This window comes from Xiphophorus hellerii, chromosome 24 (assembly GCF_003331165.1).
Source record: "Xiphophorus hellerii strain 12219 chromosome 24, Xiphophorus_hellerii-4.1, whole genome shotgun sequence".
In the NCBI taxonomy this organism is placed as follows: domain Eukaryota; kingdom Metazoa; phylum Chordata; class Actinopteri; order Cyprinodontiformes; family Poeciliidae; genus Xiphophorus; species Xiphophorus hellerii.
The window spans coordinates 5,247,908-5,265,802 of NC_045695.1; the positions used below are offsets into that span (position 1 = coordinate 5,247,908).

The 17,895-nt window shown below is 40.7% G+C and overlaps 2 protein-coding genes across 5 annotated transcripts in view; one reads left to right on the forward strand and one right to left on the reverse strand.

The window, feature by feature from the left end:
• Positions 1-8,014, reverse strand: part of si:ch73-383l1.1 (receptor tyrosine-protein kinase erbB-4) — a 287,281-nt gene extending 279,267 nt beyond the window's left edge. For all 3 annotated transcript variants that reach the window (XM_032556862.1, XM_032556863.1, XM_032556861.1), the window contains exon 1: positions 7,649-8,014. In XM_032556862.1, coding sequence (XP_032412753.1) covers positions 7,649-7,712 — 64 coding nt within the window. In that variant the 5' untranslated portion in view covers positions 7,713-8,014. The remainder of the gene's footprint in view (positions 1-7,648) is intronic.
• Positions 8,015-9,282: 1,268 nt separating this feature from the next.
• On the forward strand, positions 9,283-17,885 carry LOC116716258 (receptor activity-modifying protein 1-like). Of its 2 annotated transcripts, XM_032557182.1 has the most exons (4): positions 9,283-9,470; positions 10,167-10,177; positions 10,743-10,886; positions 16,232-17,885. In XM_032557182.1, exons 1-4 carry the CDS (start codon positions 9,441-9,443, stop codon positions 16,485-16,487), a joined length of 441 nt encoding a protein of 146 aa, XP_032413073.1. In that variant the 5' UTR covers positions 9,283-9,440; the 3' UTR covers positions 16,488-17,885. The 2 variants fall into 2 exon arrangements, with proteins under 2 accessions (XP_032413073.1, XP_032413074.1); XM_032557183.1 differs by lacking the exon at positions 10,167-10,177 and having other exon boundaries at positions 9,286-9,474; positions 10,748-10,886.
• The last annotated feature ends 10 nt before the right edge of the window (positions 17,886-17,895 follow it).

A 17,895-nucleotide genomic window follows, 5' to 3' on the forward strand; every position in this document is an offset into this window, starting at 1 on the left:
AGGATTAAATAAGTACAAGTAAATACAAAAAATTCACCAAAATTTCAAGCTCTATTTTCACCAACTTGTTTTTAGCAGTGGTTGCTAGGTAACGGGATATACTCCAAGGTAAAAGCAGGAATATATCTGAAGGCTGGACCGTTCAATTTCGCAACAGCTGACTTCCAGTCTCAGCGGTCAACAGATTTGGACACACCGTCAGACTTCAGCTCTCAAATAATCTCCAAAGTCAAAGTCTACTTTTAGTTTTTAAATATAGATATCCTCTGGATTTCTTTAAAAATAAAAAAAAAGTTCAATCGCTATTAGCAAAATGCTACTCAACAATACGCAAAAGGACAGCACCATCGAATTTCCTCAAGAATTTACAGACTATTCCTGGCTGCTTCACAACGAAACACTCATTTAACAAGCTAGCAGCTAGCTGTCAGTAAGTTAGCAGCTAGCTAAAAAGAAAAATCAGTATTTTTACAACTCCCTGGAGCTAACAAGCACGTCTACACATGTTTACACGTAAATACTAGTTGAACAGTGTATGACGGTGCTGCTGACAGCATGTTGTCCGTGAAACAAATTGGATGTCGTGATTAAAAGGTCTGTTTTCCTATTCTGTCCGTGTGTGCTGCGACGGCCTCGCAAGCGCACACAGCTAATGAAAGACAGAAAGACTGTGTGTTTGTGAGTGGGATGAAGAGGAAGCAAGAGAGGAAAGGGACACAGGGAGGGAAAAAAAGCGACTAACGAGGAAAGTAACGCGGTAAAAGGCGGATGAAACGGAGCTAGCAAATAAAACAAATAGTGGGAGACGTTAATGGTTGAGGACAGGAGGGAGGAGGCCGGCTGTGTGAGAGAGAAAGATCTGCTAATAGCAAAGTGAAAAGGAGATGACAAGTGAAGGAAAGTTGATGATGGGCTTTAAATGAAAGGAGAAATCTGACGTGCTGGAAGCTAACCTGCGCTGCCACACAGGATTTGTGTGTGTGTGTGTTTCCAAAGCCCTCCACTGTGTGTGTGTATATGCGGGCTTGTGTGTAGGAAGCCCCTAAAGCGCAGGATGGAGACATTTGTCTCTGAGTGGAATTACAAGTGGCGGGCCGAACAAACCTTCAAGAGGCCTGGGAGACAGAGAAAAAAGAAAAGCTTCCTCTTTCTTTTCTCTCCTGTGCGCCGTACCTTGATCACGGTCTGTGTGTGTTTACTCGCTTTCATTCTCTCTTTAGGGCCTGGAATGTTAAATGCAAGCATTTTTCTTTATTGGGACTTTAAGGCCCAATCATAATGATGCAAGCTTCTTCCTGAGGCCTGACTATTAAACATGTAAAAGGTATTCTTACCTCACTTTTACAATAAAGACACTACATCTTGTTGTGTTGAGTTACATATAGTACAAACCGTATGTCAGCTCTGCCAGGTTCAACATTTACCAGATTATATAAGATCTGTTAAAGTCTTTGAATGCTTGAAGTCATAGCCTAGCGCCTCTTATAGACATAAGTCATCACAGTCTTCATACTTTCAGGTTCATTGCTGAGAACTGAATGCATTTAGCTGGTTTACCTACATAGTTCAGGCCTTAACTACAGAAAGTCACACAGTTGTTCCTTCAATGACAGAAGGACATCTGTACAAGGAGATGTGCAACTTACATGCATGGGATCCTACTGGCAACACGCAAGCATTTAAACAATCATGTTTAGCTTATTGTTTGTGCATTCATCTACACATCGTCTTCTGAGACGGAGATGCAAGGTAAAATATTCCAGAAAGGGAAATAAAGTTCCTTCAGTAAACTAAAGTTCTGAAACAAAAGATATGTCCTGGAAACCTCCGAAGACATTTTGATCCAACCTTCGTCCTATAGATGAAGACATTTTTAGAAATTATGCCGTTTTTAAAAGGAACTCTAGAAAAATGGCACAGAAAATTGATTTTTTAATACCCCTAAAGGGAACAGTGACTGGACCAAACTTTGATGTGTTTCATATCAGCTACAGTTGACTCTAATGTAAGATGAGCAGGCTAATAGAATAGAATAGAATAATTCTTAATCCCACAGTGGAGAAATTCACAGTAGCACACTAACAAAATATACTACATTGAATGTAAAAATCTCTTAAAACAACATACAAAAATATGCATTTATAAAGTACCTATAGATAAAAGAAAAGAAAAATTAGATAGAATCCTGGAATTCTGGGAGATTTTTAAATACATCATAAATAAATGCAGAATATGCTCTTTTGCATGTCCATTGTACAGCTTCACAGGGCTCATATGACCTTATGAAGATAAATTGTTTTAATAAAAAAGTTCAAAACCAAATTCTTATCTTTTAAGAATTTAAATTGTATCATGCTTCCTATTATTCACTGGAGCATTTAATATTACTTTTGAGAGACAACACAAGTAATTTTATGCTTGTAAATGCACTCATAACAGCAGTATGTACCAGGATACAGATCCATTAACTAATCCATGTCGGCCCTCAGGGCGAAATCTATAATTATGATTGCCTGTAATTTTTATCATCTAGTAGATTTCACTGTTTCACCTTTATAGGCCAAAAAATTAACAAATTGGTTTTATAAACATGTCGCAATTTCCAAAAGAATGGGACTAACCATTAAAAAGGAAAGCTTTAAACACATCACTGCCTGTGTGGATTAGAGGCATTAAAAGAGTCACCTTAAGCAAGACATGGGAGCAGTGATTTTTTTTTTCTGTAGAATTTGGTGGCGCTGTCTTTTGTTTAGGAGTGAGATCTCAGTCCTCTTGAGAAAAAAAAAAAGAAAAAAAAAAAAAGAGACATTTGTGCCAGGCGTCCAGTCTTCCACCGGCCAATCTAACTCCCACCAGGAGTTGGCGCCGCATGCCTCGGCTCAACCAAAGCCAAACCCCGCTCATCATTAGCAGGCAAAGCCATTGGGCGTTCAAAAGTCTGTGCTGCCAAGCACACAAGCGCGGAGCCAGCACGGCGAGGCATTAAGGAGCTCGAAGGATAACCAATAAAGCCGCTATTTTGCACCCAAGTCTTGTGTGTTTTCCTTCCCACGCTGTGCAGTTGTGATTACACATGTAAATATTTGGCGGCGCACAAACTCAAAGAACAGAAGCCCTTCTGTACAGCCGGGGTCGCAAACTAAATGTCAAGCAAACAGGCTTGTGACGTCGACAGATCGAATGCCTGAGAAGAGAAAAGGGGCGGGTGGGAAGCAGAGAAGAGACAAAGAAGACATCACTTTTCTCGTGAGGGAGAACAGCATCATCTTTGTTGGGGCCGTCAAGATAATAATCTGAGCGCTGATTCAGACGGCGGGTACCATGAGAGGTTGTGTACTGCTGTCTCTGGCCTTGGAAAAGCGTTCCATCACCCCCCACGCGCCGCGCAGTCATCTATAAAGGCTTCCCTCGTAGACCACTGCGATCGTCCGGCTTCGACAGAGGAAGCAAATAACACCTGAATGTCACCCTCTCTGAACTGCAATTATTATTCTTTTGTGCAAACTGCCAAGTCCTGTTCCCACTATGTCTCTTTCACCCGAGGACACTGACTAATGCACAGGAACGGCAGAAATCTCCGTCAGCTCGCAGCAAAAGCCTGGCAGGAGTCGAGCCTGGCAGATATCAACTTACGATAGCAGTGTTGACTAATTTAAAGCGAGATTGAATTCCCATGCCCAGCATCCCCCCCCCGGGCCCCCCGACCACATCTCTCATGCTGTCAAATAAAGGCCTCACAGTCCAGACTGATGGTATCAAAAAAAAGTGCTTAATTAGCTTGTAATAAATTCTCATTTCCTTTCTACAAAGCCTAAACCACACCCCGACCAATTTGATACCAGCATTGGTCGGGGCGTCGTCTCTCTCTCGACCGTTCCAACAGGAGAACGCGTCGTCTTCAAAATGTCATCCATGCACACACACACATAATCCCACACTAGAAAGCACAATTGTCTGAACAAACCGATTGGATTCATTTACACCCAGACACCAGAGCGACATTGTTTTTTAGGACTTTTGTTGTTACAATCTTTTAAGAAGCTTAAACACCTTAACTAATATTCTGTGCCTTTAAGAGGTTAGAGTTAGCTGGGATGTACTATAGCCTCTTTTATCCACATGGGAACAAAGATTAGGGACATATTGATGTAATTTGGAGTCTTAGAGGGCTACATAAAAAGCAATGGCGGGCCAGACTTGGCCCCCAGGCCTCGAGTTTGACACATGTTCTGTAGGGTGATTTGAAATAACTTGTACCTGCAGGAAACTCCTCAAACATCACACACCTGAAAGTGGGGAGTGAGGCCAAACCTTTCTCAAACTGATGCCAGAGACTAACAGCTAAACTGGGTAAGGTGCTATAAATCTAAAATTACTATTTCAATCATTCTGATTCAGGATTTCAAGCTTGAACAATGATTTTTACCTAAAGCTGTTCATCTCAGCTCTTTAAAATCTGCCTGAATTTTAGAGTACATGAATACTGAGGTATGGTGGAAGCATCAGTTCATCTGTTCAGACTGTTTGCTCTAAGACATCTTTGTATCCACATATGAAACTCAACAAACATGAATGGTGTCCAAATACTGCAAGCATATTTAAATAACTGCTCTAAATGAGAATACAGCTCATGTGGAACAACAAATTCTGGATTAAAACACCTCATTTTAGAAAGTTACCGAGAAAGTTTGGCTGAGAAAAGTCGACCGGTACCCAATGGGGAATAGACTGGGCGATTTCATATTTATTTTGGATTAAATTGAGATTAACGGGAGCCAGCAGCCGGCCAGAATCCAGCAGAAACTATAAATCAAGCAGCTTGCGGTGCACACGTGTGTTCGTACGCCGCATCACGCCCGGTTTAGTGAACACACAGCCTGGTGGAGCTGACTGGCAGGAACGCTACAGACATTTGTCTCGCTGCAGGAGCGAACAGACAGCTTCAATCACGGGAAGAAAGAAACGGCTCCAACCTTGGCTTCGCTCGGACTGTCATGTAGGTAAACACAAATATATGGAGCTGGGTGGGATTCTTTCTAAAGCGGCAAGGGTGATGAGAAGGAGAGTAAATGAAAAGAAAGAAGCAAACATCGACAAACGCCCCCACACACACACACACACACATTCAGTGAACTTCCCACGAGGCATAGCTCGGATTCTTGGGCCGAATTTGCATCACAAATATCTCGGATGGCAGCGTGCGCATGGAGAATAAATAAAGCGGAGAGGGTGCCACTTTTCTTCCCTCGTTCATCCCTGCCCCGCTCCCATCCATCCCAGCATCCATCCACTCGTTTTAATAGGCTGCATTCAGCTCCTAACAATGCCAGATCCACACCAAAGCGGCACCCAGACTGTGAGAGAGTGCATGTTGGCACCTTCTGGAGCTGCCACTACGGAGAGGACCTAGTATAGAAAGTATGCATCGTCAAATGTGTTCAGTTATAAGACCTTTGGTTTGTCATTTTTCTCCAGTTCAGTTACATGGCATCAAATGACAACATTGTACTCTTATATCATACAACAATACAATCCCATCTAAACCTGGACTAGAAAGTATGCATGGTTCAACTTGTGTCTTTTTGCCCATTTTTACTAGTTTACATAAAATATCCAAAATGTTCTGCTTTAAATTTCACCAGGGGAAATGGTGCGCATATTTCTATTGTGAGTAAACAACAGCAAAAGTTTGCTATTTTTTTAATAATCCAAATTGATCTAATGATCTATGTGAACCTAATCTAGAAAGTAAACATAGTTCAGTTTGTGTTCAGTGTTAGGGCAAACTGACCTCCTCCAGCCGGACCTGTGCTAGAAAGCATGCATCGTTCAATTTGTGACTTTTACAGCCAGTTTCAGGACAAACTGATCCCATTTGGACCTGAACAAGAAAGTATTCATGGCCCAGTATGTTGAGTTTCAAAACAATGCATTCAGTATGCATTAATAAATGTAGATCCCATCTTTCTGCTGTTAGATTTGAAGGTATGCCTTGTTAGTTTTTTTTCCCACTATCTCAAATCAAACTCTGTATCAGTTTAAATTGATGTTTGAACTAAGGAACGCATCAAAACTGTGACCTTCACTGTATTGTCCTACAGGGGCTTGAAAGTATACCTTGTTCGATTTGTCCACTTTCTGGAATCAGTCTGAGCTGAGTAACGCATCGAATCAGTGTAGTATCGTACACCAGAGTAAAAGGATCCTGCCCAAAAAGGGGCTTGAAAGTATGCATTGTTCACTGTGTGATTTTAACAAGTTGAAAATTCAGTGTTTCAACTTAGTTGTTTTCTGAACTCTTAGGACTAAATATCAATGTAAAGTAATGATTGCATCCAAACTGTGTTTTATTCCACACTAGGCAAACTGATCCTATCCAGACCGGAAATAGAAAGTACACATGGCCCAGTTTTATGTAAAAACTAATATATATATATATAAATGTTATTTTATCGTTTGATAAACTGAGACAAACATCAAAACTGTGCCCTCAGGGAAGGAAACCCTGGACCTCAAGTAGAAAGTATACATGGTTCAGTTCCTGCTTTTAGAAATGTTTCTTCACACTTTCTTCATGTCCAACTTCCATTTTCTAAGCTTACCAACAACCTGGAATCAAAGACTAACATACATCACTTTCATAGTAAACTAAAACTAGTCCCTTCCACTTGGACATATGTAGAAAGGATGCATGGTCTTATCTGTTCTAGTAAAGACATTTCTTGCTGTTTTTCTTCATTCCAGCAGTCTGCCGCTAGGATAAGCCACTGGAATTTAAATATCAGTCTGATATACATCAAAATTATGCAAATGTATGATAAATATCTGGACCTGGGATAGAAAGTACACATTTAAAAACATTTGATCTAGTTTTCCATCCAACTGAACAGTTAATGTTTGCACTTGATTCAATTCGAAGCTGGACATACATGAGGCTGTGATGGTTCAAAATCATCCCATCTGGACCTGCAGTTGTTCGCTTTTAACGATGTTTCTTTCACTTTTTCTTCCAGTTCAAACCTGGAATTAAAGACTGCTGCTCCTAGAACTGATCCCATCCCTACGGACCTGTGATAGAAAGTATGCATGGTCCAATTTGTGCTGATTAAGAGCAGCTTTTCTCCAGTGTGAAAGAAAAGTTCAACACATTATCACCTTTAGAAACGAATGCACTGCGAAAACAATCGATTCAAGCAACAACCAAAAAAAAAATCCCACTCAGGAAGTTTTCTCAGTTGACTTCTAAGCGTCACTGCAGGAACATTAAGAAGGAGCCAAATCTCAGGGGTCCTGATGACTCCTGACCGCTCGGTTTCTAAATGATTCGCACAGCAGCAGACACTTAAATCATGCAAAAACATCCGCAAATAGCTGCAGTGGCATGAACACACTAAGGAACTGCGCAAAGATGAGGTTCATATTTCAGAAAACAGATTAGCGGAATGCGAGTGGACGTTTCGGAGCAGATGGAGAGGGGTTTACGCAGAGTCCGACGCTCCGCTGCAGGTGTGAGAGGGTCGGGATGACTCACATGAGAACTTGTGTTCAGTTTCAAGGAGCTGCGCTCCATTGTTCCGAAGGAACCGATGCGCACGGACGCGCAACCATCCAGCCATCCATGCGTCCACCCATGCATCCAAGCACTCACCTGACTGCGCTGCACTCCAGCGGATCACCGCCAAAGTGACTAAAACGCACGCCTGGAACTTCATCTTTGATCCAAAACCAGGAGAAGAAGAAGAAGAAGAAAGCCTCCTTGTCTTGTTAACTCCCGTATAACTCACATGTCCAAATTAAGATATCCTCGCTGTTCTAACGCGCGCTCACACACACAAAAAAAGAAGAAGAGAAATAAAACGGGCTGAAAGTGTCGGATTGAAAGTGTCCCCGGGTGGTGTGACGGCTTCCCGCTCTGCTGGGTTTGTTTGTGGGCTCTCAGTCCGGTGTTCAGGTCGCTTTCCGCCGCGGACACTCTGAGCCATTTACTCCTCACTCTGCCATTGCGCCGGTTCTTGGATCGGAGAGGGGAGGGGGGAGTTGAGGAAGCAGCGGGGGGTGCGCGTTGGGATAGGAGGGGGGAGGAGGGGGTGAAGGTGCTCTGCACACGCCTTTTCTGCCTAATCGACACCTCTCTCAGCCAACCACATCACACAGCCATCTCCTAATGAGCCCAACGCGCCTCCTGATTGGCTAACAGGCGTCATTGCGGCTGTCACTACACCTGTCAGCAGAAGCTTTGTTTTGGTTATTCTTTATCCGCGTAGGTCAGCTTATTAGCGCCTTATTAAACACTGGAACTGACTCATAAATACGTCTGAAGTAATCAGAAGCAGAGACATGAACAATTCGGTTAAAAGGTGTAATGAGAGGAGGGCTTAGTCAAAGTAAGCAGATGTTTATTTCTAGACAACCTGACCTGAGTCCTCAGCTCAGCATCCAGGGCTCAACAGACAAGAGTCGATATGGACTCGCTGTGACACGAAGATTTATTTAATGTCCTCTGCTGCCCTCTAGCGGAAACAGTAAGGGATAGCTCTGTTTTTATTTATTTAATTATGATTAAAAATGTTTTGGACAGACATTCGATTCAGTATTTGTAATTTCAGAATATGAATGTTTTTTTTTTTTTTTTTTATTCATTGGGCACAAAAACTCACATTTTAATCTGATCTGCATCTGTTTGTATATGTCTCTAATTTGATTTTAATTGAAATGATTATTTAAAGAATCTATGTACAAGTTCAGCATAAGCATCTAATTTACATATAAATCTTTTTAAAGGTATTTCTATTTCGCCTTTGCTGAACTTAATTACATTTTTAGCTGCCACATAAAGTAATATCTGTAATTTCACTAACAATATTCAATTTAATTTAACATTTTGTTTGATTTTTTTTTTTTTTTTGCAGATATGCAAATCAATTTGGGGGTATACATGTAGTGCATATATTTTAGTTTTGCATACTCTATTATCTATTGTTTGCTTAACTTAAATGTTGTCAATGTCAACATTTCTATATTTTTTGTATTTGATCACACAGAACTTTTAGTTTAATCATTTTGATTTGATTTTATTAAAAAATGTTATCTTTATTCATTTTGGTGCTATGTATTTTATTTTGATTTGCTTAAATTGACTGTACTCTGCTGTATTTTCATAACTTCCTCTGGCTACGCGTCGCCGCGGCGATCTGGTTGGTCTCTGCCGTGACGACCTGCAGCATTCACAATGCCCCCCGGCTCTAATTTTGGACCCTGACTTTCTTCTGTCCGCTGTGTGGGACTCGGGGCTCAGATGACAGGCTGTGATCGGGGCGGTAGGGAGTGGGCAGGAGTCTCACTGGAACCGGAACCAACAGCTCTGGCTGGAGAGGCGAGTCCAGAACGAGGCCCGTGTTTTCTGAGCTGCAGCCAGTGAGGAGGTGAAGTTTGTTTCCAGCATGGCTCTTCTGCTGCTGCTGCTGCTTCTGGCAGGTGAGTTTCTAAAGGAGTTTCTTCTCTTATCACTCTGGCCGGCTGAGTTACTGGACGTAGAACACTGGGAGATGCAGAAAAAACAACTCCTCAGAGGTGGAACTGGAAGACGTTCGGAAAGCACGTCTTTCAACGCAAGTTGGACTTCACGATGAAGAACAAAGCAAGATGGAATGCTGCAACAGTTCGGAAATGGATCTATGTTTCATTGTACACGAGTAGAAATGCAACAATCAGATATTCCATATTTTTCAGGACATTCTGAGCAAGATTTGGTGACTTAACTGGTAGCATGTGAGAGGCTGGAAGCTGTTATAAACGCCAAACATCTTCCCAAATAATTGAGCTTTAGAGGTTCAAACAGGGCAGACCTCACCGTAAACTAGATATCAGTTTCATGAGAAAAACAGGATGTTTGTTTGGGGTTTTACAGAGAAATTCAACAACATTGGACATCAATACATGAGCATTTATTGATAAAAAAACCCAGAATATTTGATTTCTGTTGCATATGTATGGCAAGCCACTTATTTTGATAACTGGAATATCTTGCAGCTAATGCTTAATGGTACATAGGAAGCACCATCTGGTGATTAAACAGCGACACACTAGTTGAGAGAAGTTATTAGTTTTGATTCAGGGAATTTCCCCCCCCCCACAAAATTACAGAGGAAAAAGGAACTGACTTGTAGCTGCTGATTCTCAGCTGCTGTCCTTTGGAAAACTCAACTCAAAACTCACAGGGTTGTCCCTGTGAGGCTGCGGCTCCCTCAGAGAGCCCACCGAGTCAGCACAAACACCGGGGCCAAAACAGTTGGGTCTTATCGGGCCGCCGCAGCCCGAGATCCGCCGCCTTTCCAGATCAGAACAACAAGCCGTCCCCCTCCTCCCTCCACGCCGTCTTTCCATTCAGCCTCGGGTCCGACGGGACGGCCGCCGCCTGCCTCCGCATTAAGAAGCTGTTTGCTCGCATCTCCGAGGTAAACAAATGGGATTGGGACTCTGATTGCAAATTAGAAATCCTTTCTTCGTGAAAGTAGCAGACTAACAGGGAAGAAACGGTCCTGAAGGGAAACGCGGAGCCAGGATGTGACCTTGTTTTTTGCACAAACATATTCCTAATTATGAGGGGGAAAAGGAAAAGGAGCAGATAACCACCGCGGCGCTTTGTGTCATATTTCTTTCATCCTCACAATAATGGTTATTTTCTACCAATCATGGAGCCGTAACATAAAAAAAAAAAAGCACCTTTATGACTGGATCCTCTCTGCAGCTCACGTCGGTCCTTCCGAGTGTGGATGCGACGGCCGGCTCTACCAGAAGGTGATCAACGACCTCTGCTTCAACCGCTTCGAGGAGGAGATGGTCAGACTGGACTCGGGAAGGTGGTGCAGCTGGCCGGAAACAATGGAGTGAGTGAAATCAAAAGCACCAGAAAACACTGGAAGGTATCCTAAACGCTCCCTTCAAATGGAAAATGTGTCAACTCAACTCATGAAAAACTCATTTCAAGGCCCAAACTGTCAAATGAATATCCACTTATGTTAAATGCAGTCAAATTCTGTTGGCTACACCATGAGACGTAGTTTAGCAAAAGAACAAAACGACTATCTACGGAAATAGTTCATGGCAAGAAAAGCTCTAATGTTTTCACCAGGAAAAAAAAAGAAGTTAAACACAAACACACACTGGCTCGGGAGAACTTTCTATGCGGAAAGAATAAAAAATGAAAAAGTGCACAGGGTCAATGTTGGAATTTGTTTTCCATCCAGGAAACACACAAAGATAAATACAGAAGAACTCAGCTGGTAGTACTTTCTATGAGGGGAACAGAGAGTGTATAAAATTAGGGACAGAAAAGCTTAATCAATAGCTCTGCTCAAGAACAACGAAACAAATACAAGCAGAACAAGGAATACTTTCTATAGTAAACAAAAAAAGTCTTCATAGCTTCGGGTCTATCATTTAAAGGCTCTCTTTGCTAAAAACAAATCCTAGAGCTTGGGGCACTTTCTATGGCAAATCAACATAAAAAGGTTACACATGTGAGAAATAATTGTTATCGAGAGAGAGAGAGAAAAGAGACAAAGAAGTAGTGGACAAGGAGCAGTTTCTATGGTAAATATGAATAAATAAGAGTTTAAATAGTGAATAGGTCAGTCAGTTGCCCAGAAGGACATACACACCTGGACCAGGAATACTTTCTCCTATATTTGATAGTCTAGCCAGCTGTTAGTTTCACGGTTACATCCCCCCCCCCCCGAATCAAGTCTGACATCACACTGGCGGAGTGTGTGTTTGAAAGTGAAACAGTGGCCTTTCCTTCCCAAGCACCAGCGGCTGCCGGAGGATGAGTCAGGCAGGAGGATAAAAAAGGCTCTGAAGAAGTTCCTGTCAGAACTATGTGATTTCCCTCCTGGCTCCCTGTCCTCGCCTGGTCCGGCACAAAATAATTGGTTGCTGGCGCGCTCTGTGCTGCGAAAAAAAAAATAAATAAATACACAGGCATTTTCAAGGTTTGCACTGGTGTAATAAAACTGCCGGAAAGAATGCGCGACGACAGCACTGAAGAGAGCAAAATTAAAGGATTTAGGGAATACAAATAGGATTTAGCCAGTGGCTATATCTGGTTTAGCTAATATCTTCTCTTCATGTCCCTGAATGAAAGAAAAGAAAAATAAACTAAATGCTGATGTTAGAATGAAGAGTTGTGTGTGCTACAGGTCAGTGTTAATAAGACTGGACATGCCATGTTTTATTTAATGTGACATATCAGGTACTCTGCTTTTTGATATTTTCTTCCCCATTTGAAAATAAAAACTTGGATTTCACACAAATGTGATGCGTGTTATCTTATGTATGCAAGAGAAAAACTGATTGGCCGAACCTTTTTTGTTAGAGATATATTAAAAATGCAGTAGTAATAAAATATTCACAGAATGGATAAGTAAAAACATATTTCTGTTTCCCCAGTTTTAATAGTTTTTTTAAGTGGGGTTCTCTAGATTAGTTTTCAGTAGGTAGCGCCTCACCTGAGGTATGCAGTCTTCAAACTGGGTACAATTCTCACTGAAGACTTAAACTAAACACAATTTGTTAAGCAAGTGCTAGTTACAATGTCTGACACCATGTTAGATTTAACACCATGGAGCACAAACCATGTACTTAGAACCCAGCAATGCAGAAAATGGAAATGGATATGAATGTTTTTGCAAATATGAAAACTCTGTAGTGTAAATTTTCATTATCTATTTTTGATAGACTTCCTGTACAAGCTAGTGTTACACATGGAATGAGGACAACTTTAATTCCGGCACCCCAAGTGTTTATTTTTGTCTGTAACACAAAACAAAGCTTTAGGTCAGTCATTTCTGGCTGACCTTCAAAGCGCTAACTTCCTGCTACAGCTTTAAAATGCCCACAGTAGGAATAACAATAAAAGGAATAAAGGCAGAAATGAGGAAATATATTGTCTTTCTAAACAAAAATGCTGCTTTACAGCACAACTTCAGAGAGAAAAGACAGCAATGTACTTTAACAATCAAAAACAGAGAGTGACATCCCTGTCATACAAAGGCCTCAGTGAAAAGAAGCAACTTAGCTTCCAAGGCTAACCAAACTTAGCTAACAAACGGAAGTGGTAAAGTCACTTTGTGAAAATTTTACAAAATAAGACACGGCACAGTCAAACGTCACTAAACCTGTCATACACAGTCTGTGTGTTTAACCTCACCTGTAATACAAAAGAGAGCTTTAGAAACGGACACATTTCTGACTGGGCTTCTAAACTTTAAACTCCGGCCCGGTTCCGGTCCCAGTGCTCAGTGCGCGCCCTACGCCCCCTCTGTGAAGTGTGGATTCAGGCGAAGTGCACACAAAGGCCCGAGTGCGGAGTGTTAGAAGCAGCAAAAATGTGAGAATTGGGAGAGTGCGCCCCCTAGTGTTGTAACTTCGACATCCAAAATGGCGGGACTGGTGACTGTTTAGGCATTTGTGCTGCTAAAAAGTACAACTAGAACAAAACAAATTATTTTAAATGTACAGTAAAGGTATTTTTTCTTTTCTAAGTCATTGTTGGAGATATTTGCTGGAGATATGTGTTTTGTTATGACTTATTGAATAAAGAAAATTCTATGTAATCACACATGTTCAGTAGAGTGAAACAAAAATTTTTTTCAATACTTTACTTTTGAAAACTGATTTTATTCTCTCTTTTTTTGCGACAGAGCTTGCTCTGTGAACTTTGCCATATTTCCAAGATGGCAAAAAAAAAATTAAAAAAATTAAAATGTATTAATGTTTCATTTAAAAATCCTAATTAGAGACGGGATTTTTTTACCCACCATCTCTTTTATGCAGCTAAAAGTTAGTTTGGTGTAAAGTGGAGCTAATGTGCCAACAAAGATCAAGTTAAGGACAAACATGCGGCATATATAAAACAAAATGCCTGATGCTACATTTGAAAAATAAAAAGACTAATGTAACTAAAATGTTCTTTTTAAAAGAAACTATGAATGTTGTGACTTTAAAGAGCAAAAATGCCAACAAGAAATTCATCAGGAACTCTGATGAATCGGTTTTCTTCTCCTCTAGTCTGAGAGGAGAACATTTTTTAAAAGTCATGATGGATATCTCTAAAGAAAATAATAATCAAATAGGTTTGTATTCCACTCCCACAAAAGAAAATGAAGATGTTAATTTCATAATGATGTATGAAGTTTTCCCTGTAATGACTTTCTGCAAAAGAAATTCAAAATAAATATCAATTTCTCTGCGCATTTCAAGGACACAAGTGTGGAATGAGGGTGGGAGTGCAACAGGGCCTCACTCACTACCGCTGCCGTAAAATGCCGAGGAGCGTCAGTAAGTCACGCCCACAGCTAAATCACTACTGCCATCTACTGGCGGAAATAAGTATTAGCTAAATTAGATGAGACTTGAAAAATCCGATGTATAATAAATCAACTGAGATTTATCTCAGAAAGATTAATAAGAAGAATAAACTACTGAATCTTGAGTGCCACACTATCCATCTATAGGTAAATGCTACTTTTTATTATTTTGAATATTGATCCAATGTAACATTTACCCTACTTGAAATATGCATTTATGTTATTATAAAAAGCGACAGAAAGAGATTAAATATTTTTTATGTTGATTTTCTAAATGAATCAAAAGTGGGGGGTTTCTTTGTAATGACTAAATTAACAACTGTTTGTCACTTCTTAATTATACAGTGTACTAAATATAATTTGGATGATTCTCGAGCCAAAGTGGAGATACTGGGAAACCTGTCATTTCTGTCGAATGATTGTCACCCATCTAGCTTTGTTTGTTATAGTCCACTTGCAAAAAAAGCCCAATTTGAACGTAAACCACACCAAACAAAAATAAATAGATAAAGTCGGCTTTTGGTCTGGATCAAACAAACCGACCAATGGGCTTTCCTGTGTGAATAAAACTCAAGTAGCTATGTTTAGAAGATCTATGATTTGAAAATAACAGGAAATATTGAGGAAAAACAATAAAATCCAAAGGGCTCTGCATAGATAGGTGGGATCCCAACCAACATGGGTTCTTTGTACTCAACTGGTTCAGCTGAGTCCATAGATACGCAACATGACCACATTCCTAGAGTTGAGTGCTTCATTATGGTGAGACCGATGATGTTCTGGCCACTAATTTGGCCCAACCCTCTGCTTATCTGACTCCCATCTTTTCATATTGATGGTGTAGTGGTGGAGCTGGGGAAGGCAGAGGGATTGAAAACCCCCTGGTCAAAGTTGAACCTTTAGGTTTTGTTATGACAAACCTAAAGAAGTCCTGTTGCAGTCAACAAACTGCAACACGACACTAGAACTTGCAGGAGATTTCCAGTGTGGGCCCGGCACTTCTGAGAAAATGTCAAGGGATGACAGTGGGTAAACATTTGACCTTATCTGTAGGCCGAAGTCATTGACCACAATCCGATGCAGGTTTGATGCTTCGGAGTATCAACCTAACTTTAACCACTGACATGTTAAACAAGGTCATGGAAGTGTTTAAAACAACTTCCACCAGAGAGGATCTGGAAAGAGACACATTTAGAAAAACATCTTCCAGAACAGAGGGGCTATGAATGTCCTGCCTCAAAACAGGACTTTCATACTGTCAATTCTCATTGAATTAAATCCTTTTAATCGTTGCGTGCTACTTAATCTTGTTCTTGATAAGTCCTCTGCTTACTCATCCAGAATTGTGATTATGTAATGAAATCATATGTTAGCTTCTGTTTCTGCCACAGATTGAGAGTTTGCTTTTCCTCATTTCTACCCCCTCTATCGTCCTCAGATGCAGTCACACTTCACCCAGAGAAGAATCTCTCTCTGGAATGTCGCAGTGCTCCAATGAGCGCGCTCCTCAGTTGGAATGCATCTCCATTTCTTTTGCCCTCCACCAACCAAGCAGTTATATATAGCTCTGTTAAGCTCACTGGTAATTCTAGAAACTCTTCAGCTCTTTTTTTCGCCCCCCCCCCCACTACCATCAGGAATCCCCTGCTGCTCTTTCACACTGAGAGAAGGTTCAAAGACATCGGGAGAGAATATTTCAGTCCAAAGACTGCAAATGTAAAATTCAGACTCATTATCATTTTAGATTTTAACTTGAGAGACTTGAACGTCCCTTGGACGTTTGAAAGTTGGGTTAATTTAAGTGTTTCATCTAAAGTCTTTAAGCAAATAATCACTGGTGTGTGTGTGTGTCATGGTTTTTGCAGGATCTATGAGGGACTGACTAACTGCACCTGCCAGGTGGCTTTGAGGATGGACTGCTTCTGGCCCAACCGGCTGGTGGACGACTTCTTCATGAAGATTCATAATACGTACTTCCACCACTGCGCCCTGACCGGCCGGCTCCTCCAGGAGCCATCAATCGGTATCCTGGCGCCCTTCATCGGCGTGTCAGTGCTGATCGCCCTGCTCATGACCGCAGTCGTGGTTTGGAGGAGCAAACGCACAGAAGGGATGCTGTAGAGGTGGTGAAGGAGCTTGAGTTGGTCTCAGTACTTGGAGATGGACTCATAGCATCATGAGCCACAGTGAGGGAACTTCATGTACTTTGAGAAGCTGATGTATATCTTAGAAGATGCCTTAGAAGACGCTAAACTGTAGTGAAGACAAACAAAATAGTGTCGCCTCTACAAAAGCGTACAAGTGTTGAGTTTAAACTACGTCTGCATCAACAACTGAGAGGAAATGAGGTGCAGGACTCTTGAAAATGTAAAGAAATGCAACAGCACAACAAATTAAGCTTTGAAGGAAACGTTTGGGCTATATTTATTTGTATTATTCTGAAAGCTCTTTTGTACGATTTTGCGATTGACGGTCAAGGCTACAAGGCAAATGTTGGGATCAGCCTCTGATCTGCGGCTGTTTTTAAAAAAGTGACGAAAGATTCTCCTTGTGGAGATTTCGGAAAACCGTCCAAAGTATTTATGCAAAGATCTGCGAGTAAATTTGACTTTTCGTTGCAGCCAAAAGTTCATGAAAATCCACAAATTTTTTTTATTATGGTCAATAATTCTTCTCACAGCCGACAATGACTGCTGCTTGTTTAAGAGGTGTTAAGACAAGAAGAAGGTGATTTAAGGCACATCTGCTCCTCAGTTATAGGCATTGGTTGCCTGAGTGACTTCAACATCACTCTTTCACAAGTGACAATGGTGAACTGATATTAGCTGTCAGTTCTGATCTAAAAACAAAGTCAGGGTTAATGTGTATGCATAGATCTATCAATATATCAATAAAAAAAACCACAACAAAGCAGTACAATATGCAGAAAAATATAAAGAAATAACTGTGTATATATACAGAAAAACTTAAGACCTGTTCCAAGGAGACATGTGCCTTGGTATTCACTCTAATTTTCATATTTTGTGTTTAAAATATACATTGTGATTGTCCAGCGTCTGAGTGTGTAGCATTCACCAATGAAAGATTAACAGGAGGAAAGTGTTTCTCTGTTCCTGTTTAATAATCATAAGAACAAGAAAACTGACAGCAAGCAGAGAGGCTCAAAATTCCACGAGTGAAAGTGATATGAATGTGTATATATGAAAACCAGTTTGTTAATGTGCAACAAAATAAATTGAAAAGGAACACAATAATAATAATAATAAGCTTCCTGTCACCAGTGAAATATGAGATTAAGTTGCTGTATGCTGGTCTTTAGCTGCTTTTCTTTTTTATGTCTGAATGTGAGTTTGGTTATTATGTCTGTAACTAAAAACTTTTTTGTTTCAGCTATCCTTAAGTATTATTTTTGTTAGTAGTGCTATAAAATTTTAGGAAAATTATATTTATTTCCTGAATTCATATCTTGCTACACTTTTTTCCGATATCATGAACTGAAAATAAAAGTACTTGATCCAACTGTTAGATT

What these genes read in the sequence shown, in the direction of transcription:
- LOC116716258 (XM_032557182.1), top strand. Translation starts at nt 9,441, where the DNA reads ATGGCTCTTCTGCTGCTGCTGCTGCTTCTG. An exon ending in AGCTGGCCGGAAACAATGGA is followed by an intron (nt 10,887 to 16,231) that starts GTGAGTGAAATC and finishes TGGTTTTTGCAG; the next exon opens with GATCTATGAGGGACTGACTA.